A 20,264-nucleotide genomic window follows, 5' to 3' on the forward strand; every position below is an offset into this window, starting at 1 on the left:
CACAACAAGTAAACACAAGACGTCGAGGGTGATGCAGCAAAAGTTTTACTTTTGCAATCAAAGTGAAAACAGCAACACAGAAGGAAAACTTAGCTTGTTATGATGTAAAGAAGCTATGCGAGACTGTTACAGTACAGAAAAATGGGAGGGTTTTTCATAAGTAAAATGTTGTTGTCAAAGTTCTTTTGAGGCTTTTCTACAGTTTCCAAAATGTGGGCATTAACAGTTGAAACACCTGAAATAAAGTAATCAAGGCCTCAATTAAGTTTCTAGATGATGTAGCACGCGTAGTTAAGTTATGCATCAGGATAACAGCTGAATAACTAATAATGAGTGGAACCCCAATGTAACTTGAAGTCTAACAGGCTCTCAGATTATCTCTGGCTTTTTTTGGTAAATGGACTGCTGTTTGCCTAACAACTCATAAACCTTTAAAAGAGAAGAAACTCTCCAAACAGTTGAACATCTGCTCGCTGTGCTGGCATGAAGTGACACCACTGGCCCAATTGCCATGTTTCTTTTGTAGAGGAGATAATTACGACATTTCCCCCCTGGATAATGTTTGTAAGAGTCAGAGTGGATGTCAGGGGAGCTGAGCTTCATCAACAGAAGGGTCAGATTGTGTTTGGTCATCTCACTTCTACGTGAGTTATCAGCTCTGTCCTGCAGGAGGGTCCATGCTGAACAAGCTTCCAGCGGTACGGTCTGTTTGCTCTTAAATGGCAGGCAAACAAAGATGCAGAGAGCTCCATGTCCCTCCAGCACAACACAGGCTGTAGCTTGGAAATGTTAAACTCCAGACATACTGTTGGTCTTCTGGTGCAGGAAGTATGCTCAGACTTCAACTGTGACTAGAAAACAAGTGTTTCTGCTTATATAATCAAATTCATGTGGCGCCACTAGAGGTATAATGAACCTGCGTCATAAGATCAAAAACCATGAAGGTTTTTTTTTTAAATTGACAAAATATTTTTCTCTTGTTCTGCACTCAGCCAACAGATCAGAGTCAAATCATGCAGTATACATACACATGTAGCTTACATGTGCTCATTTCTACTGTTTTCTTTTAGTTTTTTTACTCATCTATATGGAGATATTTACAAAAAAAAAACAAGACTCATTTAACTTCTTAGTAGCTTTGGCAGCTGCTTGGTGTGCATATAAAATTCCTCAAAGAGTTTGTAAGTTTCACTCAGTGAGCTACTTCTGGACATAAGAATGTCTCAGAGAAGGTGTTCGTTGACCAAACACTTTAATATCTTTATACGGGATGAATCATGAAAAAAAATGCCATTAGGTGCAATACTCTGGGTCAAAACCTAATGCATAATACCTAGTTTTGGGGTTGAGATTTACACACGAGTAACTTGCTGTAGCTTAGAGAGGCCGTCTTTTGTCTCTGAGCAGAGAAGAGAGGAGACACAGTGGCAGACAGACTGTCAGAGAAGGACAGAGACAGCGAGTTGTGGGAATAAAGATTTAAAGTGAGCCTCGCTTGTTTCAGGGGCTGGGAAACAGAGCTCACAGAACAAATGAGAAGTAAACACGCAGCCACAGGAAGCCATTAACTGCAGCGGGGGCCAATTAGGCCTCAGCAGGTGTTCTTGCCTTGGCCTGCTTTGGTCCTGCCTCACCTCCGTCTGACAGAGCCCCGATCTGAACTGAGGAAACAACGGGTAGTTTCATTTGCTCAGCAATTTCATGCAAAGTATTCCTACTCGAGGGCCCCTAAAAGTCCTTTATTGTGCTCTCTTTTGTCCCCTCCCACCCTTACCCCCAAGTGCAAGTCATTAGAGAAGGACAATTACATCCTCCTCATGAAGCTTGACTTTTACTGGAGGGGGAGATAAGACAGGATCTCTCTCTTATGCTAGGCCCCCTCTATGCGGACACTCTCTGAAGCGTATTGCTCTTTTCACACCCAGTCAGACGACAGACAAGGCGGTCAAAATCAAAGTCAATCACAGCAGCTACTGTGGAGGGGAAACGCATTCATAACAGCAGAAAAATACATGAGCAACCTTTCACGAACGGGGCACGAGGATTAAAAAAAATGAGGAACAACTAAACACTAAACTGCGAAAGAAGATTAACATTTTGATTAAATATCAGTGAAGCTTTTCAACTTGATTTTCTTTAATGCCAAACCTAGTCAAGAAATCCTGTTTGTTGAAACTCAAACAACAACTTCAGGATATAAATAAGATATTTTTTAAACTTTTACTTTTTCTTTTTTCTTTCTGGGGTGTTGGAATGTAAAATTTTTGATACATCGGAGAGATTTTAACAAATGAAATGTTAATATTATTTTTGAAATTGCAGTGATTTTCTTCATTGGATGATATACTGATGGTATTTAGACTTTTCAGTTCAGACTTTTCACCTTGTTTTCTTATCACTGTACTATGTAATTGACTTGACTTCCACTATTATAAAGTATTGGTTACAGGCTTTCTTCACCTGTCTAGACTCTGATGTTTTGTGTAATTAATTTACCAAAAAAAAACTGCATAAATGAAGGAAAATTTGATTTATCAGTATTGATATTTACAATGTTTAAAGAACATTGCAATAATATGATACACTTCTCTGTCTCTTTGGTCGCAACAACACTGCTGTGAGTGTTTAACGTGCAATATGGTGTAAGACAGTGAAATGTGCAGGATTAACTGCAGCTGCAGATTTACTAATGATATTCACGTCGCCTGAGTACAAAAAAAGATTGCAAAAGCTGCACTGTGGAAACAAAAAACTTGGCGCATGGCAAGAAAATGGCATGGCACAGAAAAACGTGTGTTGTGATGGTTTTTTTTTGCTGCTATAGTGACATGGAAACTTTTTTACTGTTAATACAATGTACAAAAATGTTCCCGTGAAAAGAGAGGCTGTCAAACAACAACTGATACATGCTGACTCAACATATATTTTCAGAGTTAACCAAACTGATGACAGAAATTGATGCTAAAATCAGCCTAACAACTATAAATGACACGACTCAGTGTTTACTGCATGCTCGTTACACGTGAATTACGCCTCTGGTCTCGAGATCCCGCACAACTCTTTTGGCCCTTTGAGTTTTAAACTCCTCTTAAGTCTTTTTAACCTCAGATGAAGTCTCTAAACAAATTATTTCCACTACATCATTTTTTCCTTCAAATGAGTCTTTTAGAATGTTGTTTACATGCCTTTGTTTCCACTACTCCTCTTCCCCATTATGAACAATGATGAAAAAACAAATTGATGCTGCTGACCCCTGGTGTTTAGCCTACCAAAGAGAAACAAAACTGTGCCACTGCCCAGGAGCTTCAGGTCCCAAGGTTCACCAAAGTCAACATAATTAAGGACAAGGCATAGAAAAACAGAATTAATTTGAATTTAAATGCTTTCATATAAAACCATTAAAGGTGGATGTGAGATTACGGACCTTTACATAACTATCAGCCTGAACTTTACAGGTTACACCCGAAAATGTAATAATTTCCCTCCTTAGTTTGCTTCTTCTTGCCCATGTGTTTCTTTGCTGTCATCATACTTTTGCGAGTGAACCTTGTCTTTTAGCAGCGTTGGCAGGCAAAATGTACTCACTTATACCTCCAGATGGCGCTGAAGGATCAGCAAAGAAAGTTTAGGACATCGACCAGTATGAAATGAGCAGAAAAAAATTGGCCACTTGCATTTGGAGACAGATTGACTTCAGATACGGACATCCTGCAATGACATAATTTGATCAGAGAACAGTGATCTTTCACCGCACTATAGTGCCACTTCTGCATATGACAGATCCTGCATTTTGGTGATTATCAAATGTCTGAAACATTACATCGCAGGGTATTCATCAAACTGCTCTTGCTGTCAAGCTGTCTTGGTCTGGAGTTTGAGCTGCTGTCTTAAAATGTCCTCTTCTTCCTCCAGAGCTCAGCTTTGACTTCATCTGCTGCCTATCAAAAGTAAAACACCTAATTTAGATGCTGTGGGAGTTAATCAGTCAGCTTGCTTGAAGATTGAAGAAAAGAAGAATTTTTTTTTTCCCCCAGTAATCCCTCTTGTCTGCCAAGAGCTTCCTCCCACACAGCAGCCTACATCTTCTTGTTCTTGCAATGCACAACCCAAAAGACAAAAATAAAATGTACATGCAGGAGGAATATGTCCACCTCCTCTCCTACGAGGCCCTCATCCTCTTCCTGATCTTCAGCATATCTCCCTGAAAAAACTATTTAACCAAGTAACAGTATAGTTTAACTGATGTTGAATGATTTTTTTAGCAAATGCGTAGAGACACGACTGCTTCTTGAAGCAAATATTCTACAATCTGTGCAGGTAATAAAGAGAAAATGTGAGATGGAATGCAAAATAGGGTGCATGTCGGATCAAAATGTGAATGCCAAAGAAAGAGCATTGCTTCATTCTCCCTTTTAAAACCCAGAAATGAAGAAGAAACCCTGCTTAAGCTTTTATGGGAGGACTGTACTCTCTGATATAAGTCTCCTTTGGCCTGTACATGGGAAATGGCTTGTTCACTGAACAAGCACATGACTCCTGTTTATGGGCTGAGTCTGTTCAGGAAGTGTCTGCTTTGTCTTTTCTCACAAAAGCTGCTGGACATGCAGGATTTATCAGTTCTGTTGTTACAGACAGTAACACTATCGCGGCAGAGCAAAGGGACCTGCAGTTCTTTGCCCTCACTGCTGTGTGCAAACTGTCGGTGACGAAGTTGAGGCAGCATCCATCTGTGCTCCCTGCCAATATAAATCAGACCCGGATAATGTTGCTTCCCTGCTGTATTCTGTCACTGTTCTAGGCTATGATCACATTACTGCAGTGAAGTGGACAGAAGCCAGCATGCTTCTTTTTTTTTATTGTACTCTTTATCCAAAAAGAGAAGAGTTGATTGGATTAGCATTGAGACACAAATAGATCCTAAACACTGTAGATGCTGCAAGAGGAAACAGTTTGTGGCAGAGGATGGAAACACAGCAGAAAACAGACACAGCATGGGATGGATTGAACGACAACAAACGGAAAAAGACCTTAAAGGTCAGTTCAAAGAAAGTGTTTCCATCCGTAACCAAGTCAGCTGTTGTTGCCTCGATCCTGCAGCTTTTAATTCTTCTTGCTCTATTTCACTCAGTTCTTCTCAGCTACTTCTGACATAATAATGTGGCTCCTACCCCTGGGACAGTCACAATCATGAATAGCTTGGCTTCAGGCCTAAACCAGGGAGCAGTGAATACCAGACAGAGACTCGCAAACAAGGCTGCAATTGAAATGACACAATAGAAGAGGGGATTACACAACTTTTGGTCATCAAGCCAGTTGATAATATCATTACAGGAGCCATGGAGAACCAGACAGGTCTTGGTACACACTGTATAGGCCTAGCCCTGATCTCAGTCTGCACCGTGAGACAATAAAATCTCTTGTGACGGCTGAACTGGAGCATCTATCCAGGACAAGATGCTTTATTGTGGCAGCTTGTTCCTTCACGCACATGACAAAGATGAGAAAATTGGTAACGTCATGCACTGTACAATATTATTAACAAAGTCGTATTTGAAGACATATTTGACACCCTGATATGATTACCGCATCACTTACCGGGACACGATGACAGCAACAGGGAATAAGTCTGCATCAAGTGAAAAAAGACAAGTCCTTGAAAACATTTGGGGGGGGGGGGGGGGGGGCTTTTTCCATAATACATAAAACAGGTTCTTTCAGTTTTCACATTAACAGGCAAGCAGATATCAAACTGTGGTGGAGGTATCTTTTTAATTTGCATCATATCAGTTGTTGGTGTGTGAGCCTTTTCAAACAATCTGTGAAGTCTTAAACACACTCACTCCGACTGTCTTATTAAAGTATACCACACTCTGTGCAAAATCCTTGTAACCAAGTTACAGTAAACAACGGCAAGACTTCAGTTGCTGCAGGAACCTCCACGATGCACACACAAACACATTTTAGGTAGGTTTGTCACCACACATAGAAAATGAATTCAAGTCCATGGCTTGCGTGTTGCTGTTGTTTGACTTGTTTAATTTTCTGGATCATATACGGTTAATTGTGAGATAGAGAAATGAATCAACACAGAGGCCAAAAGTAATTTTATCGCTTTAATTCTTCTTACCGTGATGCTTGGTTGACTGTAAAAGCCAACATGCTTTATTTCCCCAACCAGCGTTTCTCCCTGAGCGGTACACTTTTAGAACAAAACATAGTGCGCTGAGTACAACAGATTGGAAATGTCAGGGTTAAGCTTTCAGTAAACTAACCTTTGAAGCACGTAAAACAGATCTGACATTTGTTGAAAATATCTGCCAGATTTAGGTACTATCACTGTTTACCTCTTCTAGCAATATGCCATGTTTTGTTTGAAATGACAGAAGTAAGGTAGTTTGAGGTATTTCCTGAAGGGATCTTGCACCTGGGGTCTGGAGTTCATTGGTCAACCCTGCTTAACAGGGAATCTAAGAAGCTTAGAATACTAATGCCCAAATGGCCCCAGTTGCTTCAAGTCTTTAAAATGCTCCCTGGGAACCAGCCACATGTATGGAAGAAATCTAAATGACCAGAAATCAGGCGTAAGTGATTTAAAAGTATCAGAATTTGAAAAAAGATCCAATAGAAATTCACTTAAAATGTCTGAGAAAGCATTTGACAGTAAAAATATTTAGTAAATATTAAATACTGTAGACCCAACTGACAAATCCTTTAAAATGATTTAACCCTTTTATTGGATGGGAAAACTAGCAATCCAGTTTGGCTTAAGAAGAAGGCGCATAAAGCCCTTTTGTTGACCGTTTATTGTTCTCCAACACAAAGAAACCTTTCGCGTGTCTTTACGCAGAGCTCTCCGCCAATCTAATGGCGCGCCACTGAAAACAAAAGCCATGTGCAAAGGACGAGAATATTAAGCTGAAACTGAAACTTGAAACAATAAAAATAGGGAAAAAAATCCACAATGAATTGACATTATTGTTGCAAAGCAACCTTAATGAGCATTCAGCCCTGTGAATGCATGAGACGCAGATTGCAATTCATTGATGAAACAGGCCTACCAATTTTGCCAAAGCAAGTGAATGTTTCCTATCATTCAAATGCAGATTACTGATCTATTTCATTTGTTTAAAACGTGACATTTTATCATCAGCAACATGTATTATAGTCCCGACACAAACGCACATTCCCTTGAAGTCGAATTCCTCCCCATTACGCGTTTACGATGCAACAGGCCATCATCTGATCAGTTTCACTGGTCCATCGTGTCTTCAGTCAAAGTCTAGAAATAAACGACTGAACATTAGGTGTCAGCAGCCTTTAAGGTGCGGAAGTGCGGAAAGTTTGTCGACTTTTCCCAAAGCAGCTGCGTTTTCGACCCCTTTCAGCCACTCTTTACATTTCCTAACAACAGTCTCATCCACATCTCCATCCTCCTCCTCGTACTCCACGTCGTCATATTTGTACTGGTCATTAAGCAGAGATATTTTAACAATGGCGGTGATGTCCTGCTCGGGGCTCTCCACTTTGGTCCCTGGAGCGCAGACCTTGGAGCCTCCATGCGTCTTTTTGGACGGAAAAACTCGTCGGTGCCGAAAGTCGGCGGATGCGCAGCACTTCTGCTGCTTTGCCAACATCTGCTTTTCTAGATTCCGTTTTTGGATGACAAGAATGGCTTCGGGGGTGAGACTGAGGCTAAACTGAATCTCCTTCTTCCCTTCCTCTTTTCCAAGGAGATGCCTGGCTGCGTCCATTGAGCTGGAGCGTCTCATTCCTTGGGATGAGTTCTGTGGTTTGGATACCGACAGCCAGGAGCATTTTTTCTGAGTCTCCTGCCCAGCGCCGGGCTTCTGAACTGGGCTTTTACTCTTCTCCGGCTGTGCCTTTCGCCCTAAGTTCCTTAGATTCGCCGATGCCCAAGAAGTGGACTGCTTCTCCTTATCGGACCCCCCTTTCTCTTTGCCGGTTTGTTCCGTCTGAGGCACTCCGTTAGCTTTCTTTTTCCCGAAGAGTTCTCTGCCAGGCGAGGAGATCCTCTGCTGGAGGCTGAGGGGCGGAAAGGGCATCTTTGTGCCTGGAAGTGGTCAGGACATAAAAACCTGCGAGTGCTCCAAGCGCAGACAAGGAAGACCAGCGCAAAGCGACGGGCGGCGCGCTGTGGGCATCATCCAACGGAGTGGCGGAGTGAGGCTGCAGTGCACCTGTTGTCCACACGGACTGGAGTTCAATTATGCACTCACACCACACATCCCGGCTCTTTTATGGTCGAGCTGACAGGTAGGCGTGGCCAAAGCACGCACCGAACAAAGGCGTGTAAAAAAACTAATGATGTCATTTCATCATTTTCAGCAATTTCCCCAAAGCAAAAAGCCACATCCACCCATGTTCTCCTCATCCCTTCTCAATAAAGAAAAAGCTTGAGGAAAAACGGTGCCATCTTTTGCATGTACACAACATTTTTACAAAGTAATTCATGAATATCCAAATACCAAGAAAATAACTTCAAAACAGCCCATTCAATAGGGTTAGAATAACTAATAGGTTTTACTTACTAGACCAATTACATATTTACACATCCTCGAAACACAGTTTAAGCCCACACTCTTTAGAGGTGGTGGCCCTTATAGACATGAACACAGTGCTTCCAGGGTCACATCCAGTATTTGGTCCTTGGTGTTAACTTAGTGTAGAGCACAAAAAGTAAATTGGCATACTTTGTTTCTAATATGGTATTTTTAGACCTTGATGTTGCCAGCTGATTTTACATCTTCACATAGCTCTTTGTCATTCAACACGATCGTTTAGTAGTTCTGGTGCTGTTGATTTTTCCTTCTTTCTTATTTCAGTCTCTTAATAAAACAGAAATCTTTCATTTAGCCCACTGACTCTCTCATTCCAGAGATCCAAACATGGCAACAAAATCCCTCACAGCACAAGTTATTTATTCATCTTTGCGAGAAAATCTGGAGTATTAAGCTGAGGAGACGGCGTAGACTTTTGTAATCTCTGTGGATGTTGTAGTGTGGGATCCTGACATAACCGCGGATTACTTACTGATGAAGGGGAAGCAGACGGGACACTTCAACAGACTGCTTTGGTCAGGGGAAGTACCCTTCAACCTCAAAGTTGGACACAATGGCGGGTGAAGAGAACCCATTACAGAAACAAGCGCACCCTTCTCATTTCAGATAACTATTTTGTCTTTAAAGATTACTTTGAGAGATTTGTTGGGCCTCCTCCAACCAAGTTGGAACAAGTGGAACTGAAAGGAGATTTTGTACATGCTAATCCATGATATTATACAAGCATCTAATAACCATGTAGGTGTTGCACAACACGAAAAGAAGTGCAGTTATTTAGTTACATGAAGCATGTACAAAAACCTTGAGGAATGTTCTAAAGCAAATTCTGTAGTTGACACATATGTCATATACACCTTTTCCTTGAAAAATCAAAAGAAGTTGAGATTTTCAAACCTGCTGGTGCAGGGGATTCCATAGAATATAGCGCAACTAGAGATAATGTGAACATCTGCTCCACAAATAGGGGTAGGCAGAGGCAATGCATCCTCCAGAGCAGGTTGTCATGACTACCACATCCTCAATGGCTACAAACCGCAGCAATATAGGGAAGGACGGAAGCTGGGTTATCAGGTCATGTCAAAATCACAATGCTCAGGAAAGCGTAATTAACTGGGTCATTGCGACGTATGGCAGGAAATCACATTTTAAAAAGAAGAAGCTTTTCTTTTCTTTTTTCTTAAAAGCAATTTAATGAGTGGGGGTGCAAGTGTGTTTAAATGCACACTTAAGACCGTCAGACCAGACACAAAAGCTGCATTTTAATCTCATTAGCTGAAAAAAAAAAAAAAAAAAAAAAAAAAAAAAAAATTCTCAAAAGAGATGCGGGCAACACGCATCCCAGAGCATCAGTGAAGCATTGAGTCAACAGGCAAAGGAGAAATAATCATAGAAGCATGTCAGGATATCTGAGAGTCTGCTTATACAATTATGCCTCAAACAGAATTAAAAACAAAAACAAAAAAAAGAAAACAAAGATACTGTTTAAATAACATTTTCCTGCAAGAAGCCAAAACACCAATTCAAAATAACCCAGAAGAAAATAAAAGCTTACACTGCTTGAGCGTGTAAATACATGTGTGTTTGGTGAAAATATCAACAGATATCTTTTTTTTTTTAAACTTATGAAGGCATTAAAGCACTTTCTGTTGAATATGACTTTGGAAACAAAGTCTAAATCAATTCCCTGCACAGAAACTGTATAAAATTCTCTGAAAATATTGGCATATTTTAAGTACGTCGTAAATATCTTAAGCATCAAAGGCACTCATTACTCTCACATCAAAGGAAAAGACTGGTAAGTGTTATAATCTGATTATAGTTAAATACCTTTAGCTAGACCTCAAACGCAAGAATTCACAGTATGACAGAAAGTCAAAAATCAAAGGAAAAGCATAAAAACAATATAAATGTATATTTTACAAAGTCACTGTTCCAGGAGTCTGAATATTTGGACCCGTTTTCAAAGGAATTTGGAGACTCCTGAGCTCTAACTCAGGCACGTTGTGAAGCACTTCATCACTGCATCTCTGTGGAAATGAAACAAACAAACAAAAAAAAACATTCAGTGTAGTTGCTTTAAAATCTCAATAACAACCAGCAATATAAATAATCAAATAAAAAAAACTGAGACAGAAGAAGAGGGGAATGGAGAAATGATGCCCGAGTGTGACTAATGTGATCCAGGAGCAAATAAATACAACAGGGACAAATTTCTCTAATGCGTATGAAATTTAAGACAAAACAAAAACGAGGACAACAAGAAAAAAAAGAGAAGTGCCTTCGTTCTTTGTAACGGTGCTTTGGGTGGGGTTCATCATGAATAAGTGAGCATGTTGTGGCGGGGAAGCACCACATGCTCACAGTGATGGGGGCTCCCTTTCTTCAGGTACTCTGCGTTGAAGGATGATGCAATACGAGCAATCGCCATGACAACCACAGATCGTTGCCTACTCCATTTCCCTCAACACAGTTTGTTCTTGGCGTCAGTGTGTTGCTATGCAGACTTCCCCTGCAGCCACAGTCCAAATTCAATGGAGGAGGTGTGAAACCCGTCAAGGTTAAAGGGAGACTCAGCCTGAGTGGGAGGAGGGGAGGCTGGTGGACAGACCGGAGACGTGCTCCTTTAAAAGACTCTGGTTCCCTCCCCTCAGGACCAAAATTCTCATTTCTTCAAGCCTTTTCTCATTTTATTAATTGTGGTTTGAAGCTATTTTTTTGCTCCCCTTAACACTGCATGAATAAATGATCAGTCTTAGAGGCTTCTCCCCATTTAACCTCAGAGCAACAGTTTTCCAGCACTGTGGGAAGTGCACATGCAGCAGGTTCTAGTAATTCCTTCTGCAGCCGTTAAAGGTTATAAAAGGCAACAAGGTAAAATACATTAAAGGATCAAGTCCACTGTCCATGTGGTGTCATGGCTGGACAGGTAATAAGTTAGTCTGAGCACAGACAGGGATTACTAATACTCTGGTTTTATGTGTCACCCAAATGATATCAAAATAAGGAGCATTTCAATAACAGCACTGCCAACAATAGAGCCGAGTGATCAAATCTAAATTAAATGAAAAAGGGATTAAAATAATAAGCTTACAGAGGCACGAAAAATAAGTTGATAAAAAAAAAAAAAAGTATCAAATATAACAGCAAGGGAGGGACTAATCATTTAAACAGTCATCCCAAATACTGGCTGTCAAATGTGCACTTCACCAGAGGAATTTGGTTTTTAGGGGCAGTGACGGAGCTAAAGGGTCTTTGTCTCAGCCTTGTTTTGTTGTTAGAATTCGGGCTGGGGGAGGGGGAACTTGGGGTGGTTACAGGATGTCTCTCAGCTGTCAGAAGGGATTATAGGGTCACCCAAACACACAAGACGCTTAGTGGGGGGGCTGCATGGGGGGCTCTGGACCTCTCAGCAAATGAGATATAACCCTACTTACAGCAAAACAACATCACACCTCGTGTTTGACTCTTAGGGGCGGCACACCACATGAGAGAATTTGAAAAGTGAACGTTTGAGGACGCGGGAGGACTTTATTCCGTCTAAAATGAAATACTGCGGGGGATGTACTCCACATTTACAAAATCAACAGCTTTAAACTTTAAAGCTGTTGGGCTTTACACTTTGTATAAGCTTCTACATAAACAAAGAGAGGAACATGCAACTGAGATCGTCATCCTGGTCTCTTATATCCAGCCCAGCCCATCTCCATCTAATCAAAAATTTGCATTGAGCTTTAACCGCACAGAGCTTACTATAAGCTCATTACGTGCAATGTAAAAGCTAGATTGTAGAAGAAACATTTTGGCAAATCTCTCTAAAGGAGCATTATTCCTCGATAAATCATTGCATTTTAATATTAAGGACAAAGAAAATACTATCACAGAGCTAATGCCAAGAGGAGAGAGAAACAAGCAGCTGCCATTTGTTTGACACCCGAGAGCCCACACGAGTCACAGTCGGGGGATTACAGCCATATGGTGGAGGCAAACAGTTTTAAGAGGTAAATAAAAACATGTTTTCATTGACGGGTCACTGAGTGTACTCATGCCAGTTTGTTGTGCGCGGCGCAGCCTCATCAGTAAACATCACCGAGATAAAAAGGTAAGGTGAAAATGTATAACAAAAAAAAAAACAACATCTCAGTTGACAGCATAAGGTGTCAGAAAGGGAATGAAGTGAAAGCTGTGAGTTTAGACAGAAAAAAAATAAAAAAAACAGGACGTCCAGCCGAACATAACACACACGGGACATTCATTTCACCACAATATCACACAGTGTTTTCTTACCTGGCAAATGGAATGTAAGAGATGCTATACCTGAAACGAGGAAGAAGTGGGACAATTAGTGGTCATGTCTTCTTCTAGCAAATTTAGCTCAAGAGGAAATATTCATAATAAAGTTGAATAAGTCTCCATTTCTTATCATACGTGAATGTAGAGTCAAAGTTGCATTTCTACTGTTCAGCATGAACGTAATATTTGCATCCCTTGAGCTCAAATTTTAGCCTTTTTTTAAAGATGTGAGAGCACAGGCTCCAACAAAGGACCGAACTGGATAACTGCATAAAAGGAATAACTATTCGATGAGCCACCCACCCAAATGTGCGAAAATGTACTGAAATGCTCCGTCAGGTGGTAAATCTCCTGAGTCATGATTATCAGAGAAGACTAAAATGTGGTTTTGGATTCATTTGATTCACTTTAATCTTTGTACTAATGATTGTGGACAGTTTGGGTGCCTTTTTGTACTGGATATATATGTGCAAAAGCGGTGCAGTCATGAGACTGACGTAGTCCTGCTCAGTGACGCACTAAAAAAGCCGCCCAGTCCCTACTTTTGTGTTTCTATGCAGTCACACTGAAATTATTCGGTTGGTGCCGAGTAAATATATTCAAACTACTGAACATACAAGTGCCAACGCGCTAATACACCACACTCGCAGGGCTTGTTACTCACTCTACGGTGATGCTTAACCTCAATGACCGTGTTGATGTTTCAGCACAAAGGGCGAGGCCTCCTAATTAAACATATTCTCTCCTCATCGGGTTAGTTAGTTTGTCGTCTACAAGATTCAGAGAGCCGCATTTAAAGTCAGAGTGAAGTAAAACGGCTGCGAAAGTAATTGCTTGAACATGTTCAGCTTTATCAGCTGTAAAAACTTAGTTGTTCAGAGATGTGAAGTTTCTCAATGTTTTTCTGCTCAGGGTTTTAAAAGATCGCACTCCTCGATGCAGCGGGGTAGATATCGAGGCTTACACTGCGCAATGGCTGCTACTTTAGCCAAAAATTAAGTTTGAAACATTAAAACCTGCATGACTACTGAAACTGCAACATGTAACATGAGAAGAACTGAATAAAATGTGTGAAGAGCTACGATGGAACGAGGCACATACTGAAAGAATATAGACTTATCCTTGGGGGGGGGAGTGACGGGCCAAGTAAATAATCTTGTGCCGTAGCTATGAGGGAACAGTATGTGATTGTTTCACATCTAAGCTGTAGCTTTAGTTCAAACAAACTCGGTGTTATCTGTGGCGTTTGGGCTGCGGCTACACGAAAACGTTTTTCACTGTAAACGATACTTTTTCTTATCGTTTCGCTGTCGCGGCCACACGGAGCCGGCGTTCCCACTACCCCAAAACGATAGTTTTTGAGAACGGGTTCCAGAGTGGGAAAGTTTGAAAACGGCCTCGTTTCGTTTCCATTGTTACAGCTAAAACGTTTTTGCGTCAGTCAAACGTTGACGCTGTGAGCCAATTTTAACACTTCTCTATTGTCTCACAGCGTGGCGTGACACAGTGGCGTGTGTACTGCATCGTTTCATCGTTTTCATCCGTTTTCGTCTGGACCTGAATCTTTACAGCAGTGCGTTTCCGTGTGGTCGCAAGAATTTTCGTACCCGTTTTCAAAAAAAACCTCGTTTCGTTTTCGTGTAGCCGTAGCCTTAGTTTGGACTCTCTGGAAAGTGTCAGTAAGTGTCGTCAGCATGCTCCCAAGTACCCTCATACACCAAACCAATGTAAAAACAAACAACTGAACAACTTGAGCTATTAGTTGTTTTCTGTAAATCAATAAATAAATTAAAATGTCAAACTTTGAATCAACACAGAAAGGTTTTCAACTGAGGAAAAAAAAAAAACAAAAAAAAAAAACTAAAACATGAAATTATTTGAAATGACAGAATACCTTCTGGATATTAGTATAAATGACTTCCTCTATAGGAGTCTTTTTCTTGTGTTTAATTAGTTGATGACTCATTGGTGCCAAGTATTCAGCTGGCGGTGACTTCGTCTTGCATGTAAACAAAGCAGGCATTAATACCCTCCACTTGCCAATTAGTCACATGCTGATCCTGGGACTAACTCTTACTTTACTGGCCAAATGTATACTGACCTACTATGATGCCTGGCAGCCTGCTTACTAGACTTCTCAGAACACCCCTGGGCTTAGGCAGCATTTCAAACAGATGTCACCGTCTGTGCTGGCAAAACTAGGGCACATGCAAATCTATGACACTTGTACGGTTCGCCATTTACTATTTTTACTCTGAACCGAAACAGAATGAACTACATTAATCGCTCTGTTTATTTCTCTGGAGAAGAAAAACAGTCCGTAACAGTGTGGCTCCTAAAACAACGTGCTTGTTGAATCATTTATAGTTTCTGCCAAGTAAATGCCGAGGGTGGCATGATTCACAAAACTCGCGGGCATTCGAGACGCGTCAAAGCAGCCGGAGCAAAGTTCCCTGTCGTAAAGAGATGGATCATCTTGTGAATGATTGAGTGTGAACGATGAGCTAATCGTCGACTTCTCGCAAGCGAGAATATAATCAGAGAGGAAAGCCGTGCTTACCAGGTCATTGCCAAAAACTGCAGAATACAGAAGATGATAGCCAATCCCTTTTTATGCCACTGTGAAAAAAACAAACAAAAAAACAAGACATGATAAATCTTAAAAGTTTTAAAAAAAACCTGCTGAAAAAACAACAAAAAAATTAAGACTTTATGTGGCTTTGAACAAACTTACCCAAAACACGGCACAGAGTGTTAAGACAAGGCAGAGCTGGTGGAAACAGAACAAGAGAGCACTTATCTTTTTATATGCTTGGAGAAAGGCATTTACTGGGTGACAACCGATTTTCTTCAGTATTTGATAGCAAATGTAAACTTCTAACCAAATACATCACTCGTATTTTGGACTTTACACTTAGGCAAAGTCAGGAGCTTTCAGTAAATACTCTCAGTATGAGTAACAGTGAGATACGACATTAATATACAAAGAAGCATTGGCCTAAGGTATAAAAAAACCCCAAAAACATAAATAACAGTAAAACACAATACTTACCAGCATAACGATGGTGGCTATCAGTCTTGTTGGTTCAAACATACGCTTCAGCTGTTTTAGCGGTCCCATCAGGAAGCAGGTGCTTTGGGGACAAAAACAAAACAAAACAAAACAAGATTATTACCAGCAGAGCGCTTTTCTTTGTAGTCAGATTATTTCTTTCAGTTATACTCCAGCCCACTATCTATCCATCCATCCATCCATCTAATTTTCATCACAACTCAACAGCCATTTTACTGACCAAAGGTTTATCACCTCCCGCAAAAATGCAAAGTCCCCATAATGGGATTGTATAAACAGATTTAGGTCCCCACAACACGAGTGGTACCTGCAACGTTCCCACACACACGCCCACACAGACACAAACAGCGTGAGTAACATCAGAACAGTGTTGCCATCATGACCAAATATGGACGACGTGTTCCAGTGATTAGGGGTTCAAGATTTCATTCCCAACACCACTGTGACACATTCAGAGCCCGGCGCGTGATGTCTGCGTTGCGTCAACGAAGTCGAGGAGACAAAGGCTTTCCCGAATTACACAGGACTCAGCTGAATGGGAACAGGGAACCTGTGGGGGCGTCACATCTGCTCGATGAGACACCAGAGTAGTGCGTGTGTTGACGTAGACTCTTGCCACTGCTTTGATAACAGGGATTTGCCATTTAAAAAAAATAAATAAATCAACTCCAACTGCTAAATGTGACGGAGAAACGCACGATGTCCACGCGGATGCTGCTGGACTTTGATAGCTGAGAACAGAGACTGCGCTGTCAGAAATCTAACCCATAGGTGATGCTTCGTTGCCCATCAAAGAAGACTGAAGGAGAAAAACTAAACATTATTAGACGCAGACTTTAGATCATCTGTATTAAACATTATAACGTTGGAGGCCTGTCGATATATTTCTAATCTTGCTACAGTTGCAGCCGTCTAACTGAACCACCGCCCATGTCCCAAATTCATGGGAGAAAAGTTGAGTTTTTAATGAATAACACTGATAATCTTACAGGCAGGTATAGCTGAATTTACTGCAAGGATGTTGCCTTTCAGTTACCTGGATGGTCCTTTAGTCAGATGATGCTGTGGTTTATCAGTTCTAACATGTTTAAAACGAATGAAAATGGCTTTAGTGGGAATTCAGCTGTATTAACATACATTTATATTTTAAGGTGCAAATGGATGGCCATTTTGAGTCGAGCTGAGTGTATACATACAGGAGTGATTCAGTCCTAAACCACATTATCTGGGTTTGTTAGTCCAGTTTTGAGAAGTTCAATTTTGTAGTTTTGTACAAACACAAACATGTTTAAATGGATTTTAAAAGTTCAGTTTTTTTTTTACTCTGGTGTCATGATGACGTGCTCCGTCATACGGCCTTTTATTGCCTCCATTTGGTTAGTGTAAACAGCAGTATAAGAGAGACAATGCAGCACCCACACCTGGGTTAGATAAATCAAGTCTTACCTGGACAGAGCTGCGATATTCCCTATCGTGTAGAAGACGGCAAAAAGCTTGATGCCGTTGGGAAGGAACAGCAGTGCTGAGCCCTGGTAAAGCATAAGGATCACTGTCAGCTACACAGAATGTCCCCACACTTCAATCAAGATAGGAGAAAATAAGTCAAATCACGCAGCTAAACGAATTCTGGAAATGAATTCGAAAGAAAGCTTAGATCGTTTTTCATGAGAAAAACCCAGGAGTGCCATGAGCTGTCTTGTGATTTTACAAAAACATGGCTAGCTCCCTCTAGTGCGAAAATACCAGAGGGCTCCATTTAAGTAAAACTGTTTGGTTCAAATTATAATGTAATGCATTTCTTCACTCTTTGGTTCAAGATGAAGACTTATTTTTCAGTGTACCTAAAATTTATATATTTCCCCATAGGAATAGTCAGATCTCATACCTTCCCTCATCATCTTTAAATGAATTAAGCTTTCTTTATAACTTTTTCTAAAGTATCTGTTTTTAATTAGATGGAACCAATAGTTTCCTTATTCCCAGGTACAGTCTGTCTTTAACAGAATGGGCAGTTTTGTAAATGCCTGTGTACATTTATTGCAGTACCCAAAAATGTTTGAAAGCAGTGAAAGAACTCGATATTAAGAGATCTTAGAGCGCAGTTGAAGTGTTATGTATGCAAAGATTTTGTTGGCCTGTGTGCGTCTTCTAACTCGGGCTGCGTTCTAGCCTCAGGCAGAATTATCACGGCGGCTTCGGGTGCACTGCAGGAGTAGAGACTTTCTCTCAACCTAAAGAGTTGCATGCTGAAACATGTGACATCAAGCAAGGAAAAGGTTAGTTCAGAGCACATTCCTGTCAGTGCTTGATTATGGGGATATACTGTATATGCACTCCAGGTTATTCTTTCTTAAAAAACTGGATGTGTTGTACCACTCAGCCTTACGTTTCATCACAGGTGCTACAGCCAGGTCTCACCACTGCACTCTTTATGAAACTGTACAATGGTCTTCTCTCTCCATCCGAAGAAAAATCCATGCGCTGACTTTTATTGATAAAGCCCTAATGGGTAAACTACCTTTATACATTTTTAATTTGTTTTCTTTTCAAAATAGTGTTTACAGGACAAGGTCATCAGAAAAAATACTTTTACATATTCCACTTACAAGAACTGAACTTGGGAAAACAGCCTTTTCATCATATGCACCAAAAGCTTGGAATGAACTTCAAGCTACTCTAAATCTTGAAATTCTTTCATCTATAAATTCTTTTAAAGACCTTTTAAAATTATCATTAACTGACCACTGCAATTGTTTTTAATTTCATTCCTTGATCACTGTCTGTTTTTTAGTGTTTACTATATGTTTACTTCTGTTTAGATGTGATGTAGTAGTGGTTTTTGTCTTGTCTCTTGTGTTTTATTGTAATGTAACTTTTTTAAGCCGCCTTCTTGGCCAGGACTCCCTGGCAGAAGAGTTATTGTAACTCAATGGGACCATTTCCTGGTTAAAGAAAGGTTAAATAAATAAAAAAATAAACCTTTTCACATGTCAGTTAAGGATAAGTGGCAGCAGGCTCTTTTCTGCACAGTTACGGGTATAAAAGTTGACCGCTTGAAAACTTTAAAGCAAATGCAGAGCAAACAAAGTACAAGGAAAGGTTGATGTGTTACAAGACCTTTGCATTCTCCACACTGATCATGAAAGCAGCAGAAACACTCACGAGTATTGAGCACAGGATGCCTCCAGCAAAGCATATGACAAACCATTTCACCCTGGTGCTGTAGCTGAGAGTGCTGGCATCAAGGACCTGGTGAAAACAATAGGAGGATGTCACAGGACAAACTTAATGACCTACAGATGGACTTGCAGGCTTCCTACTGAGGATTCGACCATGTTGGCCTTGAGCCGAGCAGATAACATCCACTGTGTGCTCTTAAAACACGAACACAAAGCAGCACTGCTATGTTAAGTCACATGTGCACTGATCCAACATACAGACTTCGAGGTCTGCAAAGGACACAGTACAACTGTAAGACACGACACCAAAACACAACACATAAACTTTAAAGTCTTACCTCGTCTCCTCCTCATCGTGAACGCGTGCAAAAAAAGTGCAAACACAATTTATCAACGTCAAACACTGACAGCAAGGCATAACAGCTACCTTAAAGCGAGGCTTAGAAGAAGAAAATACGTTGTTAGCTATCTGTTAAGCCTTTAAGTTAGAGACAGTTAGCTTTAACTGTCACTTTTACCAAGCGCTTGCCCCACGAAAAATGACCACTTTAACATCCTTATTGTCCGAACATCCAAACATTAACACTGTGTTTCCAACTGTCAATGCAACCCACACAGTAACTTTCAATTAAGTCATTCAATATAACTTTTAAACAGAAAGTTAGCATTAGCAGCTGTCAAACAGTAACTAGCTTACTTGTGCAGTGAGACCTAACTCCTCGTTTTCTTCTTGGCCGCTTAAGACACGTCGAAGTTTGTCCATCTCTGAAGAACGAGTTGACAAACTGGCCTGAGAAAAAGCGACGTCTAACTATCTGTACTACAAAAGGGACGTTTTGTCGTTGATGTCTGTAAATGCTGACAACAGTAGCTCCAAGTGTGACTTTTCTGGCTTCCTGGGCGGTGTGTTGTAAAAGAAAACCGACTTGTGATCGGTTTCATCTCAGTCAGTGTGCGATGAGTCCGCCGGGGGGGCGTTTCAGTTGCAGGCCGCAGATCAGCTGTCGACGTTAACTTCCTCTCTGAGCCATTACTACTGCTTTTAGAAAAAAATAATTGCATTACCAAAGTTTTAGCAAAGCAATTAATTAATTAATTCAAAAAAAAGAAAAGAAAAAAAAAGAAATTCTGAACGTTTGTCAG

The 20,264-nt window shown here is 40.6% G+C and overlaps 2 protein-coding genes across 2 annotated transcripts; both read right to left on the bottom strand.

Annotated features, from left to right (window-relative positions):
* Positions 1-5,725: 5,725 nt before the first annotated feature.
* prr18 (proline rich 18) lies at positions 5,726-8,234 on the bottom strand. The gene has a single exon (XM_075483976.1). It carries the CDS (start codon positions 8,061-8,063, stop codon positions 7,308-7,310), a length of 756 nt encoding a protein of 251 aa, XP_075340091.1. The 5' UTR covers positions 8,064-8,234; the 3' UTR covers positions 5,726-7,307.
* A 1,623-nt stretch (positions 8,235-9,857) lies between these two features.
* Positions 9,858-20,156, bottom strand: sft2d1 (SFT2 domain containing 1). Its single transcript, XM_075477039.1, has 8 exons — positions 19,819-20,156; positions 19,105-19,191; positions 17,389-17,471; positions 15,922-16,003; positions 15,604-15,639; positions 15,430-15,488; positions 12,864-12,893; positions 9,858-10,606 (listed from the first exon to the last, which is right to left on the bottom strand). The coding sequence occupies exons 1-8, from the start codon at positions 19,882-19,884 to the stop codon at positions 10,567-10,569; spliced, it is 483 nt and encodes a 160-aa protein (XP_075333154.1). The 5' UTR covers positions 19,885-20,156; the 3' UTR covers positions 9,858-10,566.
* Between the last annotated feature and the right edge of the window lie 108 nt (positions 20,157-20,264).

Source organism: Odontesthes bonariensis, chromosome 2 (genome assembly GCF_027942865.1).
Source record: "Odontesthes bonariensis isolate fOdoBon6 chromosome 2, fOdoBon6.hap1, whole genome shotgun sequence".
Lineage (NCBI taxonomy): Eukaryota > Metazoa > Chordata > Actinopteri > Atheriniformes > Atherinopsidae > Odontesthes > Odontesthes bonariensis.

Bases quoted from the DNA above. Each gene is read 5' to 3' on its own strand.
- prr18 (XM_075483976.1), bottom strand. From the start codon at position 8,063: ATGCCCTTTCCGCCCCTCAGCCTCCAGCAGAGGATCTCCTCGCCTGGC.
- sft2d1 (XM_075477039.1), bottom strand. From the start codon at position 19,884: ATGGACAAACTTCGACGTGTCTTAAGCGGCCAAGAAGAAAACGAGGAG. The intron at 16,004-17,388 runs GTAAGACTTGAT...TTGTCCCCAAAG, and splicing joins AATATCGCAGCTCTGTCCAG to CACCTGCTTCCTGATGGGAC. The intron at 15,640-15,921 runs GTAAGTATTGTG...TGTTTCCACCAG, and splicing joins TAGCCACCATCGTTATGCTG to CTCTGCCTTGTCTTAACACT.